This window comes from Colius striatus, chromosome 1 (assembly GCF_028858725.1).
Source record: "Colius striatus isolate bColStr4 chromosome 1, bColStr4.1.hap1, whole genome shotgun sequence".
Lineage (NCBI taxonomy): Eukaryota > Metazoa > Chordata > Aves > Coliiformes > Coliidae > Colius > Colius striatus.
In genome coordinates, this window is record NC_084759.1 from 164,724,661 (window position 1) to 164,749,074 (window position 24,414).

Genomic DNA, 24,414 nt, shown 5'->3' on the forward strand with positions numbered 1-24,414 from the left:
GATAGATCTTGTGTAATCCTAAACTGAGCTTTCCTGCAGAGGTCAAAACTGTCATGTATACTCTGCCCTGAACATTATCATTTGTGTTTATTTACTTATCTGGAGAAATAACTTAATAAGAGGGGGCAGATGTACATTGAATTGGTAGTAATGTGTTAGGGTAATAAACTTCAAACAGAAACAGTAGCTCTACAGCACCTCAAAGATAACTGGGCTTATTTTAAGTGTAACTTTCATCTAGAGTACTAAATCTGTATCAGCAAATCTGATTTAGTTTTCAAAGTGACAGTCACACTTCAAACAAGCCCAACTGCATCTGAAGTGTTTGTGAAAAGTAGGTAGCAAATCTTTCTGTGACACACACTTGTAGTAAATATTTTAAACAATACTTTAAAAAAAAAAATCTCTGTGTCTGCCCATTTCTGAAGTTTCTTTTTATAGAGAAATATGGATAGTGTTAGATGGAGCCACCTAAGTTATATAACTTTCTTCTAGATGATACATTATGTAATTCTTATGTGACATGCTCATATTCATACATGAGTACTTCTGGCAAGACATGCAACAAAACTCAGGAATATCTATACATCAGAACAGATACCACATCACTTTTTAGAAGTCATGGACTAGGTCCTAATTTGGGACTTCAGTCCTGCTGGTAATCATGATGTTCTCTCTTGTTGCACATGCACTACCCTTGCCTGAAGGACTAAATAAAAACATATGGTCAGAATTGCCTAGGCTCTGAGCAGAATCAGCCTCTGGACAACCTGTCCAGTGGACAGCTCAAAAATTTATGGCTAGTGAAGCCTTATTTTGATGTAAATTTCTAATTTGTTGAATGCAATCTCTGGAGTCCCTGAGAGCTCTTGTGGACCTGTTTCTGCAGGGGGTTGGACTAGATGATCTCTAAAGGTCCCTTCCAACCCTACCATTCTGTGATTCTGTGATTATAAATCAAGAGTATGGTCAGTATAGAAGATGTCATTTGTGGAATTTTTTCTCCTCTCACGAACACAACATCTTATTGAACATCAGTGAAAATGTCTTTTCATAAAAATTCCTGTTTTAGTGTCCAATATTTCTGAAATTTAAAAGATTCTTATTTTTACTGACTGAAAAAATAAAGTCTTTTATGATAGCAAATATTTGTATTATTGTCACTATTAACTACCAGGATTTATCTACTGCTTTGACAAAAAGATACGTTTATTCACTAAATTTTCAGAATTAAAAAACTACTATTTTTTTTACATCAGTTACCCTGTATTCTTAAAAAAGAAAAAGCTTTAAAAGACTTTAGTAGTGGGTGACAGCATATGGATAAAATTGCCAATGTCTAAATGTTAACAGCATTTTAAGACTTTTTTATTCCTTTATCTTTAATACGTGAGGCACAGGGACTAGTCATATCTTTGACAGTTGTGCAATTTCTAATATAGAAGATGCCGTTCCTTAATTTGATGTTCTTGGCATCTGTAAGTACATTGTATATTTTACCCTGGGATATAGTCTATGTCGTTAATTACCAATTCATTTTTCTTGATGAGGAATGTGCAACTAATTATCTTGTTTTCTCTACTGAAGCTTTTAAAGTTCATTGACTTTAACAACCAAATAGTACAAACCAAATGAAAGATTGTTAACAATCTCAGTGTATAAAACAAGATTTGAGCAAATTTTTATATTACTTCTATTGTACATAAAAAAACCCAAATATTCTATTAGATTGCTGTAAAGAGCAAAATTTGCATTCCTTCCTGAGGTATACATTTGTATTTTGCTGATGTTTGTTAACAGTTTAGACTAACTAGAAACAGAGCAAATCAACATTATAAGAAAAAGTTATTTGTTTTCAATGTAAAGATCAATAAAATATTTCTACAAAATAAACCACTTATATCTTACATTTCTTATAAAAAAGAAAGCAAGTTAGTAAAATCTATGGCTTAAATAAACTCCAACAGAGAGACCAAGAAAGTGCTATGTGTAAATACAATTTCATCATAGAAATCACTATATACTCCAGTCATCTAAATTAAAGGATCTACCAATAGAAAGTAAAGTAGAATTCACTGTAGTGAAACTGTATATATGGATTCATTGTCATGGACTATAAAAATGGAAATGTCTTCCAAATGTCAGTTATTCCATCTTCGTTCTTTGAGACAAGATCATAAACCCTCACGGATATTTATCTAAATTGTCACTAAACAATTCCTGCATAGCCATGTTTGTTGCTTAACTATTCTTATCAAGGATTTTCCTAATACCATCCTGATCTGCCTTAGCTGCAATTTAACCTGATTATTTATACCCCACTCTCAATGTACACAGAGAATAATCACTCTTGTCATTGTAACAAACAACCTTTTGCTTACTGGAGCAACATCACTTTGTCCCCAGTTAAACTTCTTTTTTTCTAGAGGAAACAATCAGGCCTTTTAAAACCATCTTACAGGTTCCCTCTCCCCTACTTTTCATGATATACTCTTTTTTAACTTCCTAGTATTTATCCTGACTTGTCTTGTTGTCTTCTCCAAGAGCCACCTTACCTCTTCAGTTGAATACTAGCACCTAGAAGAGTGCTACCAATTTCTATTTGTTATTTCCACAATTTTATTTTGAGGAATGGGATGGGGAGGGTGATTGCCACCAGTGATACCAGCTATAAAGTGACTCCTGTTAGCTAAAGTTAGGAATTTTATTTATTTGGCTCAAACAAGCTTTAATTAGGCTGCAACTGATCAGAAGCAGACATCTATAGTGTAGAAGAGATAGTTTTCCTGTTTGCCTTTATAGAAGTTCTATATAGAAAAGTAAGAAATTCAAAGGTGCAGTTCTTTTCAACCCAAAGGAGATATCAAGTGATTTAATGACAGTTCTTTAGTATGCCATTTCAGATTCTGAAAGACAAAAAAAAAATATCACTTTACTCTGGAAGGATATGTTCTGAATCAGAACAGCAGAGTCATTGACCTATTATTCATAACAGAATGACTGATCATGGTTAAAATTTACCCAGAGACAATGCTGAGGAAGAAAAGGAGGAGCCAACTGTCAGATCAGTGTGTGTTCCCCAAAATGAAGGAGAAGGAAAGGTCACAAGGTATTTTGTCAGGTTTGCCAGGAAGAGAACAACAAGATGCTCTGTGGAGAAAGAAGTCAAAGCCAGAGAAGTGAAGAGTTTGAGAAGTTAGTCAGGCATACTAAAAATCAACCAGACTTGTAAACTGGAATTGGCACCAAAATAAGCTGCACATTCCTGACAAAAGTTATAAGAAAAGGCTTCTTCTGTTTACTGGTAAATATGTGTTGCTTCTTACGGTCACACTTCATATATCCACTGTGTCAGGATTTATTTTAGGTTGTTTCTCAGGGCCATATATTGACCTCAATCTGCCTTATAATGAGAGTTGTATGTATGCATATACATGCTGAAGCCATTGTAAAGTCTGTAAAGCATTTCAATAATATGCATATTGTACAGGGCAATTTCCTTTATAACTTTGTGTTTATTTTATTTTGGAAGAACTAAAATTGGATGATAAGCATAAAGTAAAACTCTATGCTGCCAGTAGGACATTATAGCCTTGTAATTCAATACAGCAATTTATTCTTCAGTTATGCTACTGCTCTGTGACCATTTCACATATTTAATATTTAAATACCTAGAAGAATAAACTTCTGATTAATTGGAATAAAATAAATCCCATTTACCATAAGATTATTTTATAAATCACTCATAGTCTGCCATTTTAGACCATATTTTGGTCTTTATTGATAGATGCTAAATTTCTAGCTGCTTAGTAGTCAGTTTTGATGCAGTAAAATATTGAGTCAATCAAGACATACCAATATGAATTCCTTATGTTGAAAATAATAATATACTATGATCTGCTTTATCTGTGAAAGAGTTATGTACTTTACAATGTACAAAGACATTAATGGTTCAATTTTCCTTATTATATAGCTGATTCACTCCCATACTTAAGTAGGATGATTTGAAGAAAATATCACTACAGCCCCAAATAACAACACTTTCATCTCACTTCTGAAAAGTGTGCTACCACAGGGTCTTATATGACTAATGCTTCAACAAAATAGAGTACCATATGTATAGCAGAATGTTCTGAAATATGACTAATTAAAACACATTATAAACCAGACTGTAGTTTCATCCTACACTATCTATAATATTATGATCTGTTGAAAAGTCACCCACCTGAATTACAAATTTGGTTTCATGATATTTACAGATGTTTATATCTCATCCCATTTCACTAATAACAGCTGTTTAATTTGATTATACACCCTGTGTGCCTCAGTGTTTCAATCAGTAAGGAGTAAAGCACTGAAGACACCATTGTTAATTTCAAAATAAAAGAGTATATTGTCCTTCACTGTGATATCTATTCAAAATCAAACCAACCTAATTAACATGAACTGCAAAAGGAGACCTTTAAGTTTTCCATTTGCTTTATTTTAGAGGAAAAAAAACTTTTATTCATAAATATGAATGACTCTGATTTGGTATGACTGGATTTACTACATTATAATAATTAAAATATTTAAAACTAGGCTACATTTTTATAATATCTAAAATGTACAATTTTATGGATGGAGGCTGTAAAGTTCTTTGAAGCTTCAAACTTTGTAACTTGATAATAAAGATGACAAATAAGCAACATTGAATTTTTAGCATCTACTGTCTTGTACTTGAGATTGTTTTTTAAAAGCTTTTGTGAACTCCTAGCTGTTATAATCTGAAGTCTCAGGGAACATAGGAAGTCTGGGATGAAAAGTAAAAATCTGTTGTCAATGTTATACCTTTTTCCCTTATCCCTCTATTTTATTATTACTGCAAGCATGAAACCTAACTTTAACAGACCAATACCCACTGGATGACTGTTATTCTTCAGAAAGCATAAATTTTAGTGATCAGTATACAACAGATAATAGAGGGCACCCAATTTAAATATTTAAAAATAGAGGGAGTGGGAAAACATATTAAAACAGCAGATTGCATACTTTATTTAGCAGTTTTCCAATACTGAGAAATTGACTGAGAAAAAACCACAAATGTCAACTGGGCACTTTTTAGGTGGTGTCATGTAAAATTTCCTTCTCTACCTGTAGGCACAGATGTAGCTTGGACCAGCCAGCTTGAATAAAGATGGTAGGGATAAGTTAATGCAGCTGGCAAGCTACTTCAGAAACAGGTGCTGCAAGTTAATCAATTGGGCCCTGGGTGATCTCATGGGCAGAAGCAGCATATAAGGAGGTAGCTAGCAAAGGAAGGGTGGCTTTGAGTCAACTCTAGTGGTTGTACTATGTTGCCCCTCTATGTCTCTGCACGTGCATTACTTAGACTCTCTACGTCTTCAAGTGAATATTGCCTGCACTACTACAACAGGTGGGTTTCAGGAGGATGGAGCCAGGCTCTTCTCAATGATGTCCAATGATAGGACAAGGAGCAATGGGTATAAGCTGGAACATAAGAGGTTCCAAAGAAACACAAGGACGAATTTCTTCACTATGAGGGTGGGAGAGCATTGGAACAGGCTGCCCAGATGCACTGTAGAGTCTCCTTCTCTGGAGATATTCAAAACACATCAGGACACATTCCTGTGGGAATTAATCTTTATGTGGCAAGCGTGTACTGTAGCATGAAAATCCGGCAAATTATATCACAGTCTGATAGTGTTACATTCTTCTCATTATCTTTAAATCCATCTAGAAGCACTATCACACAAACTAACATTTAAACAGGTAACATTTAAACTTTCTTTTTGGTTGCCTTTTGAAAAATAAGTTTGAATACTTCTGGCACTCTTGATCTAAAAAATCATGGAAATAATATGATACAGGTGTTCGATTTAGATGACATTTATATAAAAGTCAGGTTACGTATGCTACAAAGCTGAACCAAGATATGTGCATCAACATTGATTCAATATGTTCAAGGATCTTAATTAGATATATAAATTTTCTCTAGTATAATCCTTAGTTCCCTATTCTTTTGGGATCTTTTCTAGAAACAAGTTTTTGGGTTTGTTTTTTTTTAAAAAGATAGGGAAAGAAAATTTGGGGACTTTTTTTTGCTCAGAAAAAAAAAAAATTACTTCTGTTTTAATTTGGAACCAGAGTCGAAATGGTAAATACTTCATTCACAATAGCAGGCCATCCACCAAGACACTACTATACTTTGAGATTATTCCTTCTACCCAGAAAGGGATGGCTAAATAAGTAGATATTGGCAAGACTTTGTTCAGTATCTGATGTAGAGTCAATTGAGTATTTAAAGGAATTCCTTCTTGATGAAAATCTATATAGCAGTTCTCCGTTTATCCAGTTTTCTCTTTAGTGTATGTGTTGGGAATATTAATTCTTTTAGATGTTCACATGGAGTTTCAGCCTCTAAAAACTTTCCTCCTTTTTTCCAAGGAGCATTGGCTGTGTGCTTATGTGTGGGTAAGTGTCCAAATATTTCAAAAGTCCATTGTGTTACTGAGTTAGTCCTCTCTGTTATGTAACAGAAATCTCATCCTCTGTGTGGATTAATGAACTCTTACATTGTGACACTTAGCCACATTTTCCGGAAGTTAGATGTCATACAGACCAGTAAATTACCAGTAATCATTGGTAATTCCTTGCTAGTTTGAAGCATGTTTAGTGGCTATGTAAGGTCTGCCTTATTCTCTGTCTGTAAAAGCATGGTATGAGTCAAAGTAATGGTTCAAATTAGAGATTCAGTAGTTCAGTACGATGTGCCCCACCCATATAATATTAATTACTACATTATTTGCAACTAATGGTAAAACCAAACCAACCAAACAAACAAAAATAGCCCATTGCACAAAAAAAAGTGGAATGAGAGAATGAATCAAGTTTACTTACATTTATCTATTGGAAATTATGGAAAAATCTCCATGCTAATAGCATCATAGTGCAAACTGATCTGATAATATTTTCAAGAGACTAATTCAGAGACTACTCTACAGTCTTGAAAGTATGACATTTTTATGTCATACTTTGTTTTACAAGACAAAAATTTTGGTTCTGAGACTCAAACAGATTTAGTGTTTTATACCTGGCTCCTGTCATAATAAAACATCTTAGGGTACATGTTTTACAACCTAAAATATGTGCAAAGGAACTCTCATTTTGAGCAGAAGAGTAACAAAAAACGTTTCAGAAAACTGACATCAAACCCACATTTTTAATTCTTGTATTCAATCTAATCTAGAATCAAGGACTGGTGATATGGCTGTTCCGTAGTAAGAAGATACTCTGAGTTACATTCAGAGTTTTGAAGAGTTTTGTTTTGCTAAGAGTCAACAAAGTTGATATCTTTGTGCTGGTAATGGTAAAATGGTAAAATTGCTGGAAGAAAACCTTGGTCACTTTAAAAGTGTGGAGAATTTCCAACAATTTTTTCCAACAGCGAATAATAAGAAAAGAAAGTACAATTTTTCTATAGAATTGGATTGGATGAAAACATAATAAATGAAAGATTAAAACTCTGAGGGTATTGTAATAGATAATAAGTTTCTATGTTAAATGAGTTTCATTTAACAGTAAGAAAGGAAATCTGTTGTCAAAACTTGTTTTGAATGTAAAACAAAAATGATGAAGTCTTACCATTCTTTCTCCATGCAGAGACTAGCTCATTCATTCACTCCTGAAATGAACAGTGGTTCAAGGATGAGTAGAGGAGATCTAGAGGAGATTATCAGCCAAACTTCTCCAGTGTCTCTGAAACTGAATTTTATGGTTTGGGTTTTGTTGGGGTTTTTTTGTCTTCCAAAATTTCTCCTTTCTTTCAGTACTTTTTTTTGGGTTTTTTGTGGGGATGATAAGAGACTGTTTGCATTTTCATTTCAACTCATTCTGTACTGGACTGTATACACATGTCCAACAGTTGAGTGTTGTAGCTATAAGGTCTTATAATATCTCTCACATCCTCACCTTGGAGACTATTTATATATGTTTTCTGCATATTAGATCATAAATAAAACCACACAACCTTGCAGGCTTTTCCTGGGAACGATAAGCAAAGAAAGCAGCATTTGTTAAGCCAGACCCTAGAGGCTGGGATTTAATGGTAAGAGAGCTGTGGTATGCCTCCCCTGCAAGGTCCTGCTGCCAACACATCTGGCAGCACTGTCAGCCTGCCTATCCCGATGGCCTATCACTCTCCAGGGCACTCTCCAGTCTCTGTTCTGACTGTATCTCAGCTGCTTTACTAGGGGGAAGTCCTTGACTTTTTTGTTTTTGTTTGTAATGCCTAGCAGTGCTTTGTGTGGATACAAATTTCTGTTGAATTTGTTTTCAAGGCTTCTTCCTTCTCTTCAGAGATGAATATGGAATAAATTGAAAGCTATCATTCTGAGTCAGCTGTTTTTTAATCAGACTGTTATAGCCCAAGTATTAAGACACAAAGAGAAATAGCAGATAAGATGGACTGTGTTTATTCAGATGGCAAAATGAAAACTTTCTTGAGTTGCTCATCATGAAAAAAAAAACTTGTTAGTGTCCTCATGTCAGAGCATATCATAAAAACAATGCAGTCAACTTAATGATTTTCATACCATTTTAATTCACTCCAGTTCTTAATTAGCTTTATAGCTATACAACTTCTACATAACCTTTAAGAGTTCAGTTGTGCCTGTCAAATCACGTTAGTTATCTAACAGTTACTACCTTCAGGGTTCCAAAAGTATGACTGAGCATACAAGATTTCTACTGCAAACAATAATTCCAGGTGACAGTATTCCCTTGATCCCTGTATATTTAGGAGGGAGTTGCACGAGCAGAGGTTATTATCACCACGTGTTATTTATTACATAACTGGATAAAACAAAACTGTGCTTTGCTTTGCTACAAACCTGTGGGAGAAACACATGGCCTGGAGCACTGCATTGTCATATGTTAGGGATACCTTGGATGAAAAGGATATATTTGAAATGAGTTTTACTTACAGTTTTGGAAAGCAAGAGTTGAAAAACAAGTTGTTATGACATTCTATCTTAGTTATTAATTCATCAAAGCAGATGTGACAGAAATAAACATTTGTAAAGCTCTACAGCAAACTCAATTTTACTTTGAGAGTTTCTGTGTAAAAGGCTTATGATGTAAATACCAAGAAAAAAAACCCCTCTTTCTGTCATCATTCAATTCAGAGAAGTCAAAAGTCTTGATGACTGAGTAGTCTCTAATACTTAGATGACAACAGAAAGTTGTCAACTTTAGGTCCCGAGGCATGGAGAGGTGACTGCTTATTGTAAATGTTAAGAGGCCAGAGGAATTTCAGAGGGCAGAGGCAAGTGAATAATTAAACAGCTTGAAGGGACTGTGTCAGTAACTCAAAAAAGTCTAAAATACTGGGCACAGGTAGCCCAGATAAGATGGACACCTATAGTTACTAAGAATATATGCTGAAGATATTCCGAGGCTCAGAGGACATTATGTTCAGTATGGGACTCTCTGGGAGCTGAATTTTGAGCAATAATTTGTTTTCAAGCAAGGGAAAACTTAAGCTGATGACCCCAAAAAAATTCCCTAGGAGTCATATCTGTGCTGTGTAGCAGGCTAGTTGGAACTCTGTTCCTTAATTATTTGAGATTATATTGACCAAAGCATTACAGGGTATACTGCTGGTAGTAGACTTGCCTTGACACAGCAAGGAATGTACAAACAAACTCATATCATTTCCTGCTTCTGATGAAAACAAAAGCATGTTATCAGACTGTTTTGCCTTACTGTGATTAGGAACTAGAACTTTAAGTCACCAGATGATACTTGTTATGCTTTTCACGATCTGTTACCCATCCTGATGCCCAAGCATCTGCCGAAATGTCTTTTATTCCATTTGAAACAATATAAATAATTTAGAAAATATAAATAACAATGATACATTAAATAGATCACACAGAAAGTTTCTTCTGTGAAATTCTGAATTACAGATGCTTATGCATGAGTAGAGACTGTATGTGAAGCACTGATAAGAGTCCCACCCTGTAGCATTGTAAAGTTTCTTAGAGGAGTATGAAGGAGAAAAAGTATGTGTTGTGCTTCAAAATTCAGATTAAATCTGACTTGAGATTGTTGGCTTTCTATTAAACATGATATTTTCATTTGATATGCAACATCGGTTCTAACCTTAAGGACAGGAGGTTTCTAAACAAAATTCTGGGCAGAAAAACACAACTGGATTGTCAGTTTCTGAATCCAAGAGTAAGACCTACAGTCAGAAGATTTAATGGTATTTTTCAAAAGTGAGAGAGGTGTTTTAAAATTTAAATCTCATTTTCAAAGCTAAGTTAAGGGCTTTAACATCAAAGTGTGCTTTACATAGCTTTACAAGTTCTTCATCATTAGGGTGTAAATTTAAAATCCTGGTTAGGAAGTAGGACAGAAAACATCACTGAATGGTTCATGTGATCAATAACTGATCTGTAAACCAAAATCCACTGAGAATATCAGAACAACACTTCCCTTATTACCATGCAATTTGCATGGAGGTTTACTGTGAATCCAGTTCCAGCTGCTGAAAATTGAAAAAACCCCAAACTTAGTTACACATTGTCAGAATATAACTCAAAATCTACTTGGACATTTAAAATATGTCCATAATAATACCATATACCATAAAATATTTAGAAACTTGATTAAAATAGAATGAATCTATGAATATCTACTAAACTTCTGTTGAGCAGCACTTCAGTTGAGATAAAAGTTGCTTTCTACAACCCTAATTCAAGAGGAAGCAGCAAACCAATGCCTAGATCATTGCTAGCTTTTGTCTTAAATAAATAGGTTTACTCTCAGCTTCATCCTACATCTCAGATAAAATACATGGATATGTTTTTTCTTAAACTGCTTGTTTTTTGAGGGGACGGTAGAAACTAGGAATGACTCAGTTTATCTGTCTGCTTGTGGGTTCTCTTAAGCACTGACTATTTTGGTCAAATTCAAATTAACTTAATATAAAAAATGCATATCTCTCTGTTAAGGAGTGATGCTGGTCATCAAGACATCTTGTTTTTCTTAGAAATGATCAGGAATTTTAAAGGCTTGTCATCCTTTTCCTCACAGTTTTTGTGAGACATATAGCATCTTTTTTCTGTAAAGAATAAAAGTAACAGTTTAGTGTATGTTGTGCCTGTCAAAAATAAACACAGAGTGAAACGTTTTCATTATTGAAATAAATGACAAATTTGTAACTGACTTCTGTATAGACAAAAGTTGATATATATTGTTGAAGAGTAATAGCAATGCTAAAATCAATACATTTTGATAGAAATTTTGACAACTGAAAATCGTGTTTTTCAGAAAACCTCTTAGCTGCATGTATAAAACTTAACATCAAGAGTAACTTAGTGTTGTTATTTCATAATGTAATGGAAACTTGCTCCAAAGTAATAAACACAAATATTACTCTGACTCATCACAACCTTTCACTATTATGACCAAATATATTTTGGTGGTTAAATTCAAATCGCAAGTAAAAATAACGAGAGTCTTTATTTTACAATGAATATATCACTTATACTAATATGATATTAGGTAGATTTTGATCAGTGAATATCTTTTTTCTCCTATGCCATTGTGCAACAGTGCCTTACAGAGAGGCAAGAGCACTTACTAAGCGGTTATGTTGAGGTGAATCTTGTTATATGTGAAATGTGATGTCTCTGTTGCTCTGAAATAGACCGATTCTGCAGTTCTTCTGTTGTGATTTTGATGGCTGATGTATGGGAGATGTTTCCATCACCTTGAATCTTCTTATGTTTCTAAACTTAAATTAGTGTTTTCCATGGGAGCTTTTTATTAAATATGCCTACATTGTAAATGGTTTTGGTAGGTGCTGATGCTTTTATATGCTATTTTAGTTTGTGTTGATGATTTCTAAATATGTAACTCCTCAAACTCTAGAACACATATGGATTTGATTATTCTAGCTCTCACATCTTGAGTAACTGTGTATAATTTTATTCTGCAGGAATTTGCTGCACTGACAAAAGAATTAAATGCATGCAGGGAACAGCTGCTTGAAAAAGAAGAGGAGATTTCAGAATTGAAAGCTGAAAGGAATAACACAAGAGTAAGTATACACAGACCTTTTCTGGATGTCATATATGTGTAAATCAGAAGGAATATACTGACATATAAATTTATGTCTTTATTTGAATAAATAAGAAGACAAAATTCCAGCATTTTAATAAGTAAATGAAACTTGTAACATTTGAAGTAACAGAATATATCTACCATGCCACAGTCCTAGAGGAAATGAGTGGATGTGTTAGCCAGAGATATTACAAAAATAGCAGATTTTATATGTATAACTACATTCCAGGACTCAAGCAGCCTTCCAAGCCCTAGGTAGTCTGCACATATCTTCATCTCTTATCAAGGCCAAAGGTGAGACTACAACAGACTCTGCTTTCCCTTGTACCTTGGATTTGATCTGAGTTAGGATGAGATGAAGGCTGACACACATGTCACAGTCTGTGTTTAGTTTTGATGCAGCACGTGACCCTTGAAATAGATATAATTTGCCATACAGCTGAGTGAGGACAAGATTTGACTCTTAAATTTATCATGTTGTGCTTCAATCAGAGGATATTATTCCTAGGAGAAAGAATATATGAGAGCACCTTCTGAAAATTCTCAAATATTGTACAGAATGGTTTTCAGAATAAAATACTTTGCATATGCAAGTGCATGGCTAAAGGCGGGCTTGATCAAGAAATGGAAGAGAGGAGCAGAGGGAGGCTTTATGGGATGTGGAAAGGCAAGAAAAGTGATGTAGCAATTCCAGATCTAACAGGAATTAGGCTGGTAATGAAAATATGGAATAGATCTCAAAGAGGCCAAACACCAGGGATATTTTCTCATACCAGTATTTCATTCTTCTGAGATGTGAGTAGCTCTTCCTGTTTTCTCCTTTCACTTGGCTGCTTTGGAAAGAAAACTACTCTTCTTGGTCAGCTACTTTGCATTCTGAAGGAAATCTATCAATGTACATGACAAAAGAACTGAGAGAGAGTCTTTCTTCCTCCTTTCTTCTTTCCAGCCATAGCTTTCCATAGAAAGACTCTCTAAATCTGCTTAAATTAGCAAGTGCTACATGTATAACTTATTCACTATTTAAGGTAAAAATAAGAAAATAATTTTCAGACAATCAAGAATACTTTATAATTTCCAGTTCAAACTTTTTAATTTAGAGATGTAGTTTAAATATACTCAATTATAACCTACATATACCCATTCCTGCACAAAGCATATGTCCGTTTGCCTGCCTTAACAGAAGAAAATACCACGTAAAGTAAATTTGCAAAGTCATCTTCTGAGTTGTTCTGAGTTCTTCATAGGTATGCACACAAAACTGCCTAGCACAATGCTTTATCCGTTTCACTACAAAGCCCATTGAACACCATCTTTAGTATATGAAAACTGCAGTGTACCAATGCTTGTTGTGGGTTTGATGTAAGCAGTTCAGACTAGCACAAATCCTAAGATTAGCCAAAGATAGTCACTTATCAAACAACTCAGAGAAAGATGAGTCAACTGCAAGTCATCACCTAAGTCAGACTGAGCTCTGTCACAGACACTTTCTCTGCAAACCAAGAAGCTTAAAGATTATCCAATCTTAGGTTTCACATGTTATGTAAAAGAAAAAATTATATTTTCCAGGAGAACTAATACCAATGAATAAAAGTTATAGAGTGTGATAATCCTTACAAGAAGTCCTTGTAGTTAAAATTAGTAACATTTTACCAGTATGTTTTCAGAATGAGAATGAAGCTAGACATGGGAGAAGAAAAGATTTAGTCTATGAGAAAATATGGAAAATGCAGGAGATGTTACAGTAAACAAGAGTGGAAGATTTAGTATTAACAGGGAAGGAGAGAGAAAAAAATACCAGAGATGTGACTTACCCTGACCTCTAGTATTTTTATTAATAAGTTATTACCCCATCATGTCACATAGCTATCTATTCTTGTCAGTTTCTAAGCTGCCATATACTAAATCAGTTGCCAGTTTCCTGCAATAGTCATGCTGTCTTCTGTAGGCTCCTGCACACTTCTTTTGTGAGGAAAAACCAACATTTGATATACAAAGCTATTGTCTTCAGAATATAGCCTAAATGACATGCAAGTTTCTGGCATGATTCATTAAAGAGGCATTGCCAATAAAAAAGGACTTTTGCAAACAGATTTATGCAAAACTGCATTAAGAACTTGTAAGAAAAAGTTGCTGCAAAAATTTTCTGTTAATTAAGCAAAGATTCTAATGAAATATCATTTATAATATATAAAGTTAGTCCACCTAACGCTTCTTTCTTCCATCTCACTAGTGTTCACTCTTATCCCATCTCTAGAGGTGGTATGGCAGGAAGGCTTACCTGCCCTCCCAGACATGCTCATGTTTAATCACCCATAATGAAACTACATGCTACAAGAACTTTTGTTCCTGCTATCACTTCCTGCTACTTTTAAATAAAGAAACTCATTTTCAAATTCTCAGATTGATATTTCTGAATTTTTTAATCCAACCGTTTATCTCCATGGAGCAGCTGCATAAAGACAAAAATGACAACTCTGTTAGTTTCTGAGTACACACTAGCCTTCTAGTTCCCTTTTACATTTTCATTTATACCTGTCAGTTTTTTCTTTATTCTAGACCTACACCCATGTGTTTATTTCTTGCAACAGTCTCATATAGTTTTTTTAAATCTCCATAAAAATAAACAAACAAAAACCACCAAAGAACAACATACATCGCAATTTGCCACAAGCTACAGTGGCAGACCCTGAGAGTAACAAGTATTAGAGAGAGACCAGGGTAGAATCACATTTTTCAGGACCTATGAACTTGAGGTCTCAGATGAAATATCAGGATTTAAACTTTACCCTAATATTTAATCAAGTTCCTTCTCAATCCTTCTAGTAGCATACTTAAGAAAGCTTCCTACTGACTTTTTGTTGCTGAATATGTATTTTTACTGCCCCTGATAATTAACTTTTTATTATTTATTATAGCAGAAATATTTTCATGTCAAGAACTTAGCTGGTAACTTGATCTGTTGATATGGAAGGCAAATAGAAAGTGCATGAGCATATGTATATGTATAGATTGGTATGGTGCCGCTGACAGGAAAACAAACAGGTTGTCTCTGGAAAAACATTGCATGAGACTTCAAAAATGTACAACACATCATAATAGAAACTGTTACAGTCATTTCTCTGTATATGGTCTAGTTAGAAAGATCACCTATAGCATGTGGAAAAACAACATATTTTCATAGAATCATAGAATGGTAGGGGTTGGAAGGAACCTTTAGAGATCATCTAGTCCAACCTGGATCTTGAAGACCTCCAAGGAAAAGACACTCCACATCCTCCCTGGGCAGCCTGTTCCCGTGTTCCCTCACTCTCACAGGGAAGTAGTTTTTTCTTATGTTTAAATGGAACTTTTTGTGTTCCAGTTTCATCGCATTACCCCTTGTCCTATTGCTAGATATATTTCCTGAAGCTGGAACACAAGTCAATGATTTAATGAAAATTACAAAATAAGCCTAATTTAGATATGCTAAGTTTAAATTAAAATTGAAAGTAGGATTAATTTATTAAATCTGAATGTGTTTATGAGGATATTAGGGGTTTGCTTTGACATCTGAAACAAAAAAATATTACAAACCTCATACATATTAATCTGATTTTGGTTCCTTTTCTACAAGGAAAACACAGACACATATGCTTTTTCTATGTAGCATAAAATGTTACTCTAATTTGTCTGGAATATTTTAGTTCAAGGAGTTTTATAAACTAGAAAAATTAAACCTATGTTCGTAAATGAAAGGACAATGTCATTGTCTGGTTAGACTATATCTGGGTTGGACTAGATGATTTGGGTTGGACTAGATGATGTTTAGAGGTCCCTTCCAAGCCCTACCATTCTGTGATTCTGTGATTGTCTTTTGTTAACTTAGTATCCTAGGAGGTGACAAGTTCCTATGCAATCTGACCAAAGTGGACTTGCTTCTGCAGGGCGGTTGGACTAGATGATCTCTAAAGATCTTTTGCAACCCCTACCATTCTGTGATTCTATGAAGCATTTATTAAGGTGAATAAGGTTGACTCTAGATTTCATTTTATTTTTCAGTTACTTAACAAAAGGTTTATGAAACATCTTGAATTAGACCCTTCAGTGTCATAATTCCCATAGATCAAAAAGACAGACATGTGACATATGCTGTAGTGAAGTTGTAACTTTGTTTTTTTCAAATAAAAGTTTTCACTGATAATTTACCAGTGTAGCTATTTGAGGTCACTCCAGCTGACCATGAGTACAAATTGTTTTCCACCGCTGCGGAACAGTGCTGATGAAAATGACAGATTCTATGACAGGTTTTAGAGATAATCTGAAACTCCATGTCTTCTTATTTTACTTGTTTCTTTGCTTGCACCAGAGATGGAGATTCACTGAACAATGTGCATTCTAAATATAGACTGAAAAGAAATTCAATTTTGCCTTTGCTCTTGAGAAATTTTAAGCTGGACCTTGAAGGAGAATTGTCTTCTTAGTGGATTGCCCCATTCCTCTAAGGAATCCCTTAATCTAAAACTATCCCATTTTAGTAAATCCCCTACCTTTTCAGGTTTTTTCCCCTGAATTCCATTATTTATGCCTCTCCTTTTCTCTCAATTACTCTCTCCTGATTCTTTAATTTCTCCACCTATTATCCTGCTGTGAACTTTTTATGTTTCCAAACACGTTTCTGAAAATAAAGAAAGTTAAGAAAAAATATTTTATTTTGATTAAAATCCAGGTCCTGTAGTATTACAAACTCCAGTGAATCACATTAGTTTCAACTTAGTCATTATTAAAAAAAAGAAGTATGCTTTAACTTTTTTCGTTTTCCAAATGTAAATCAGAGTCCATGTAGTAACGATGGTATCGTATCATATTGGTTGGTGATAACCTACACCAATGTGATTTATGTTGTTACATTTAATGATGCATTTCCATTTCACAGAAATCAATCTCTTCTCTAAGTGCTTGGGTGTATTCTAACAGTTTTCTCTGTTCTTGTTGATTTTCTTCCAATAAACATTGTAAAGATGATTCATTCACTCACAAAATGTGCACTAGAATGTTTTTAAGTCTTTACATGATTATTTCTAAACATTCTTTAGGCTTGTAAAGAGTCCAGAGTTCCAGAAATCTTCATCCCATTTAGCTAAGATACATTTATCAGCATGGCATCTAGAGCATCCTAAAATTTGCCCAGCATAAGAGTAACATTTACTTGTCAGATCTTTTTCATAATTCTTCAAGCTTATGTTTTCCAGTAGGAAAAGCATAGCAATGATGCGTGGGTGATTCTGTCCTGCCTGCTGCTGTTGATCTTCATCTTACTTGCAAGCTGCCTGTCCCTCTAAGTGTTTGACAACTGTAGCAACTTGACACAGTGTGAGGGAGCAGAAAATGCTCAGCAGCCCGTGATCTTCATTAACGTCAGAGTTTAATTGCACATACTAAGATACTTAAAGCTGTTTCTAACATTTCTTTTATAGTTTAAATGAACTACCAATATTGTTACAATGTTATTTTGACATGAAATTTGGTAGTGTTCTCACAAATATTTGCAGTAGTAATTAATGAATTATATAGGGGGAAAGTCTTCAATGTGACATCATGCCCACAAGTTATTGTGATTTCCTTCAGTTGTTAAACATTCCTTGGACACATCTTCAATGGTAATTTTGTATGTTTATATGTCCCTTCCCTCATCATTGTAGCAATGGGACACTTCATAGTTCTGTCAGTGTAGTTAGGTTTGCTCTCCCCAGAGAAGTAGGGAAGATTTATTCCTCCTTTTTAAAATGTAGCTGTATTTGGGAATGTCCTGGTTTAGGCCCTTCAAGGGACAAAAGACTACAATTAAACTCAAGTACCACAGACTTGAGTCTAGCCAAAGGGCAGGGAGAGCTTAATTGCCGCAAATGGTCCAGGACAAAAGAGAGGGCCAGAGGTGGGTCTGAACCCAAGAGCCAGGAGAGAGTCCAAGAACTCTCTACTGGGTCTACACTGCAGCCCCATCCTCCTGTTACCAAGCAAAAGCAACTCCTTGCTAAACCATAACAGGGGAAAAGATGGATAAAATAGCAGCATAATTTCAGCAGAGCAAGGATCAAGGATTTGCCATCAGGTAATCAGTTATGGTCAGATGTTATTCTTGCCTTTCAGCATGACTGAAAGTAATATGGCACTCTCTGGGAAAGTTGTTTAATATTAGACTCTGCTCAACTGGATTTGCTGTAAGCAGTGTCACAGAATTTGTGAAGAAATAGAATTAAGTTTTGTTAAAAAGCAAAAGAAAGACATTTTTATGAGCCAGAAACCTATGTGAGCATGTCCTCTTCTTCTAAACAACATATAGAGATACTGATGAACATTTCTAACCTGGCCGCAACTTAATCTAAAGTTAAATGTTATCTGCTGCTCTACAAAGGGCTAGGATGCTGCACTGTTCAACTCATATGGTAAATTCCTCTATGATCATCCCATTACAAATTCTGAGCTGCCAGCACTCTACTCTCTTCTTACACTTGAAAACCTTGTTTAACTTCTTTTTTTTAAAAAAAAAAAAATCTCTTTATCACTTTATTTAATATCCATTATTTCTTCTCTTCGTAAGAATCTTGCCTTTCTTCTGTCCATGCTGACTTCAAAATCCCTGTCAAGATTGTCTGTGTACGCCAGTTCAAAATGAGGTTCTGAATGTATGTTAGTTATTTTCCAGTGTTCCTTATTTATCTCTGTGTTATAGGTTATGTGGAATTCTTTTTTTCATGTCAGAATTTCTATGTCACCATAATTTTTCTTGTCTCCTAAACCAGATTTTCTCATTTTTCCTTCCAACTAAGACTTGTATATAGGTTCTCAGGACTCTCCAAATATCACAACATTGTTATGGGAGATAAATTGTTTAGAGCAGTTGAGCATAAAATACTATAAATTTGCATAGGCCTAAAGTTGTTTTTCTGGACTGCTTTAGTGGGTGAGCTTCAGACAACTACAGACTTATGGAAGGAATGTCTGTGCTAAAACTTCAACTGTGATTCAACATTTTCCTTTTTTTCCCCCAGCATCTCCAAAAATTTGTAGCATTTTTATCAGATTTAGACTCTTCAATAGTTAGCTATGATGCGTTTAAAAGCTTCTGAATAAAGAAAGGCAGACAAAGCAGACAGGCAGACAAGTTCTAACAGGATCAGCCAGCAATTAGAAATGACTGTGAAGAAATGTAAGTCTATATTATAGATTAGAACCAGAGTCTGGGGGCAGAGTCCATCAGTAGAGAGAAGGAAATGTTGCAGCCACAGTCTTTTTGAATAGATGAGTAGATGGTCCAGAGAGTAGATTGTAGCACTAGAAATAAACTACTGACTTAACGTTCCTCCTGTCTCCCAGGGAAACTTGGTTGCCTAAAATTCACAAAGATATATGAATTTAGACTAAAATTCAGATTTTCAGTTCTATTCATGACAGCAATTAACTATGTATTTAAGAACTGCTATGAGCAGAATACTCTGTATTTGGAAGCTTATTTGAGTTGCAACCTTACCACAGCCTCTTACTGAGTTCCTGATGGCTCTATGATGGAGAAGTCTCTTCAGATTTGCCTGTTACTTTGGACTGCTTCAAATAATTAAAAAACCACCTTTATCTGTTGTTGGCCCTACAGGGAGTGCATGACAAAACTTATGAATTTCTTGCTCACTTGCTTTTAACAAATACAAGCCAGCACTAGAATTCAGAAATGGTAGAAATACCCTCCTTTCCTGAGCTGCATGAAATCATTACCGTTCTTCATGCATTAACATTTTTTGCATATGTATTGACTAATTATTGTGAATACAGTTTTTATTGCATAATAACCAGATGCAAATACAGACACAAAACCATGTTCAAAGCAAACAGAACATCAACTCCTAATCAATCCTGACTTAATAGCAAAATATTACAACTATAAACTGATTACACTCTGGGTTTTCTCTTATGTGTCTATTAATTCATGTAACAAGAAAAGTCATTATGCGACTGAAAATAACTATGGATTGCAGATAAATCTTTACTAAAAGTAGCTATGTTAAGAAACATTGAAGGAGAAATAATAAACAATTATCCATGTAACTTTCAAATATCCAGTTCAATGACTTAGACATAATTGTACATTATAATTACAATACATTTAACATGCATTATGATTCATTGATTTAGCTACCCTGTTTTAACCTTACAGCTAAACAAGTCTCTTTTATATTCAGACAGTAAGAACAACAACGGTGGCCCTATGAAAGTATGGACATCACCATCCATATAGTATTATACATCACCAAATAGTATTAAGCTTTGATTTATCTACAGAGCAGGAATGACAAATTATTATCATGTGTTTTTTACTATAGGTTATTTGCAGATTATTTTACAGATATGATGTTTTAGCCTCACTTTGGTTATTATTTTATTGTTAATGCTGATCAAATAATATAGTAAATATGTACTTAATTGATAGTTAAATTAGTAGTTAAATAGTGACCCTATGCTGAGTGATTTGTTGTTCTCATTTTTCATAGCAATTTTAAATAAAATGATGAGAAGATTTCTTATTTTTCTATTTATTCAATCTGATTTAGAATTGTGAAGTGTTGTGAATAATTCCAGAAGTGTCTCCTATTAGAGATTGCAAAGAAAATTGTCATTCGGTGCTATGCACTTTATAGTTAGAATTTCCATGGCATTTAAAAAAAAAATAATAACCTTTTGTATCAAATCCAATAGCTGTTACTGGAGCATTTGGAGTGCCTTGTGTCAAGACACGAAAGGTCACTGAGGATGACAGTGGTTAAACGGCAAGCACAGTCTCCCTCGGGAGTTTCCAGTGAAGTTGAGGTCCTCAAAGCCCTGAAATCTCTGTTTGAGCACCACAAGGCTTTGGATGAAAAGGTATAGTATGGAACTAAATACACTCTTTTTCTTACTTAACCGTGCCTAATGAACTGTGCCTCATTATGCAACAGAGCAACAGTATTTTTTATTTACTTCTTGGAATATATCCTGTACATACAACCTTTGCAGAAATCCAAAGAAATGCATAATGAATAGATGTAATGCACTTCAGGTCCCTTCAGCTATCTTTTGTAGACAACAGTACTGACTCTTCAAAATAAACATATCTTACCCCTACCAAACATGCTTCTCCTATTTATCACCAAATAAAGATAACACCATGGAGTTTATTGTCTGTACAGTATGCTTTTAAATTGTTTCTGAGGAAATGCAGGTATCTCAAATTTTAAAACCACATAGAGTAAAAAAGTGGCATGAGATGTTTCTAATTACACAGAAGAACTTGGCTCTTAAAAATTTTTAGGAGGAAAGCCTTGTAAGTTTCAGAGATGCTTTTTAGAATTTACTGTATAAGCACAGTGTTTCCTCTACAGATAGGGTAACTTAAAAGTAGTAGATCTTTCTTTATTAGAGGTAAAGAATGGCTTACAGGATCAAGACAAAAAACTAGTCATGTTAATTAAGAAGGTATTTCCTCTGGATTCCTTAGGTGTTCTGTGATGGAAAGACTCTTGTGTGAATGAAACTTTGTACAACTATGAGGTATCATCTTGAGCATTGCTTACATGAATTCAGAAATCCAGTTCATTTCTAGAAACAATATGCTCAGAACAGGGTGTATCTGAATTAGTAAGTGCCTCAAAACCACACATGCAGGGAGCATGTGAGGACCATTGCTCATGAGCAAAGAACTTACTACTTTGTGGAGTCTGTCTTGGATGATTTGCTTGAGCTCATCACTGCGGCTGACTTGCTTGTCTGTTTGAAATGGTTGGGTAAGCAGTGGAGACATTGTGCAGCACAGCATCTGAAACCATTGACTGCACAGTTGATCTGTGCTGTGTAGAACCACTTCAGTGGTGTCTCACAGTAATAAATTTAATTTCAGAAATGTACTCAGAAAGATGACTCTATGTAAGGAAATATTATTAAAAGAAACAGCTTTGTGAAAAATGTAGCTCTAGTTGTATAGTAATACTTTTTTTCTCATCAGTAATAAAGGTGTGAAACACTGTGGATTGTGAATCATACTGGATTAACCATCAGGTTCAAAGTTAAATGAATCTAAGGAACTTATGCTAAATTAAAACTTCTTTTCTGTTTAGATATATCCCTTTAATTATGTGTTCTATTCAGTTACGTATTTTGAAAGCATATTTGAGAAATTTGAGAAAAGAAAATATGTAATGACTACTTGCCACTGTAAGCAATTAATTGTAATAAGCTTTTGGATGTCATTAAAACTTTTTAAATCCCATGTTATCAAATATGTCTTTTGAGAATCGATAGGATTCATGGTTTGAGCTTTGATCTTTTATCCAACACTTTAAACACTGATAAAACCATAGAGTAGGGAGCTCTCCTGCTTTTATACTTTTTGACACTGTGCTGGAAAAATATGAGAAGTAATAAGATCTAAGCATTAAATAGGTTCAGATTATTCAGCAAATATGTACTTCTTACCCATTTTCCCTTGTGAATGTTTCAGTGTTTAAGTACCATGCGTTTTATTTTAATCTCATTTTGAAAATAATTTTATAGAAATAGAATGAAGGTAAATATGGTATTTTTACCTATATTTTTGAAAATTCTACTTCTAGGGGTTTTTTAAATGTAACAAAATCTCTGTTCAGTTTGTTTAAAATTTTTGGATTGACATAGGTACACACATTTTATGTATATAATGAGTCATTGTCCCAGCGGCAGTGATAGTTATCAGTGTGGAAAAATCAGCCATCTGCAATCATATTAACAGGAGATTGGTTACATTATAAAACTGGTTTTAAAATTAATTAGCCAGAATTACTTTTACCTATATGCTGTTCATCTATGCATTGAATCTTTTTTTTTAATATTTATAGTAACTAATAGTTTTATTATAAAACATTTCAATATCAGTTGAGGAAACAAAGGAGTAAATGATTTCTAAATAATTGTTTAAAAACCTAGCACACATTATTTTCAGGTACAAATCCTGTATAAAATTCTATGTTTATGTTACAATGTCTCTCTTCACAAGGATTAGGTCAAAGATGTTATATATATCATCCAGATACCTGGTAACATAATGCTATCACATTATTCCACGTATTATTGACAGTATTATTGGGATTTTTATTCAAAAATCATGGAAGGAATAAAGACCACATACACCCTAACGTGCTAAAAGACTTTTATCGCATGTAAATCATCTATTCTATACTTTGTTTGAAAACATTATATGAGTTGGATTTGTTTTAGACTCTTCAGAAATAAGAAATTAATCCAGCCATGAAAATCTGTTAACTTATTCAGAAACTAGTAGAATAATGTAGGTTGGACCACCTAGAGTACATCTGGCCCAACCTCCTGCTCCAAGCAGGGCAAACTGTTTCAGGTTGCTTAGGGTCCTGTCTGATCAACTGCTGAAAATCGCCAGGGAGAAAACCTATTTGGATGCTTCACTACCCTCGTTGTAGTTTTATTTCTGTAATATCTAGCTGGAGTTTCTGTTGTTGAGTTTTGCACCTGTTCCCCCTTGACCTTGTACTCTGCAACTTCAAGAAGCAATTGCTTTGTTTTCTCCAAATCTTCTGGTTAGCTAGTTGTAGACAGCAATAAGGTTTATAAATAATAGCTCAGATTAACATCATGGTTAGAGTAAACATTGAGTACATAGTAGGTCAGGAAGAACAAAAGCTAGGAAAATGGTCACTTTATTTATACCAATCTATAGCTATAATTGACTTTTAATATCTGTCTGAATATGCCTATTTTCCTGTAGACATTTTGCTTTGGATACAACATTAAAATATGTATTTGGAAAGAAGAAACTGAAGCAACTTGTTCTCCAAACCCTTTTTTTTGACAATTTTTATACAGAAATGTCCAGCTGATCTTCACAGAGGAAAGCAACAATCAGGTGTTGCTATCCTATCTAAGATTCAAAAAACACTGCATCTCTTAAGATTAATTCACAGAAGAAAGGTATAGCTAATATTCTTGAAAATGAAAACAGCTTTTTTCTGTCAACATTATCAATATCTTTTAAGCATTAGCAGGTGGCTAGGAAAGCCTTTATTCAATAGACTGTTCCTGAGCAAAAAGCAATTCAATTTTAGCATGGGCAAGTGGTTTTTGTAAAAGCTCTTTGTGGGCTGTGGATATGGAGAGAATGAAGAAAGAATCTGACAGCAAGGAAAAAAGTGGGAAGCAGTTGCTAGGAGACTGAGAGAGATGGGTGATATTTTCCACCAAGAACAGTGCTAACATGACATTGACTATGTT

General features: G+C 34.4%; 1 protein-coding gene across 3 annotated transcripts in view; it reads left to right on the forward strand.

Annotated features, from left to right (window-relative positions):
- The window catches only part of PPFIA2 (PTPRF interacting protein alpha 2), a 301,840-nt gene that overhangs the window by 175,506 nt on the left and 101,920 nt on the right, over positions 1–24,414 (forward strand). For all 3 annotated transcript variants that reach the window (XM_061992698.1, XM_061992867.1, XM_061992783.1), the window contains exons 2-3: positions 12,008–12,109; positions 20,860–21,024. In XM_061992698.1, coding sequence (XP_061848682.1) covers positions 12,008–12,109; positions 20,860–21,024 — 267 coding nt within the window. The remainder of the gene's footprint in view (positions 1–12,007; positions 12,110–20,859; positions 21,025–24,414) is intronic.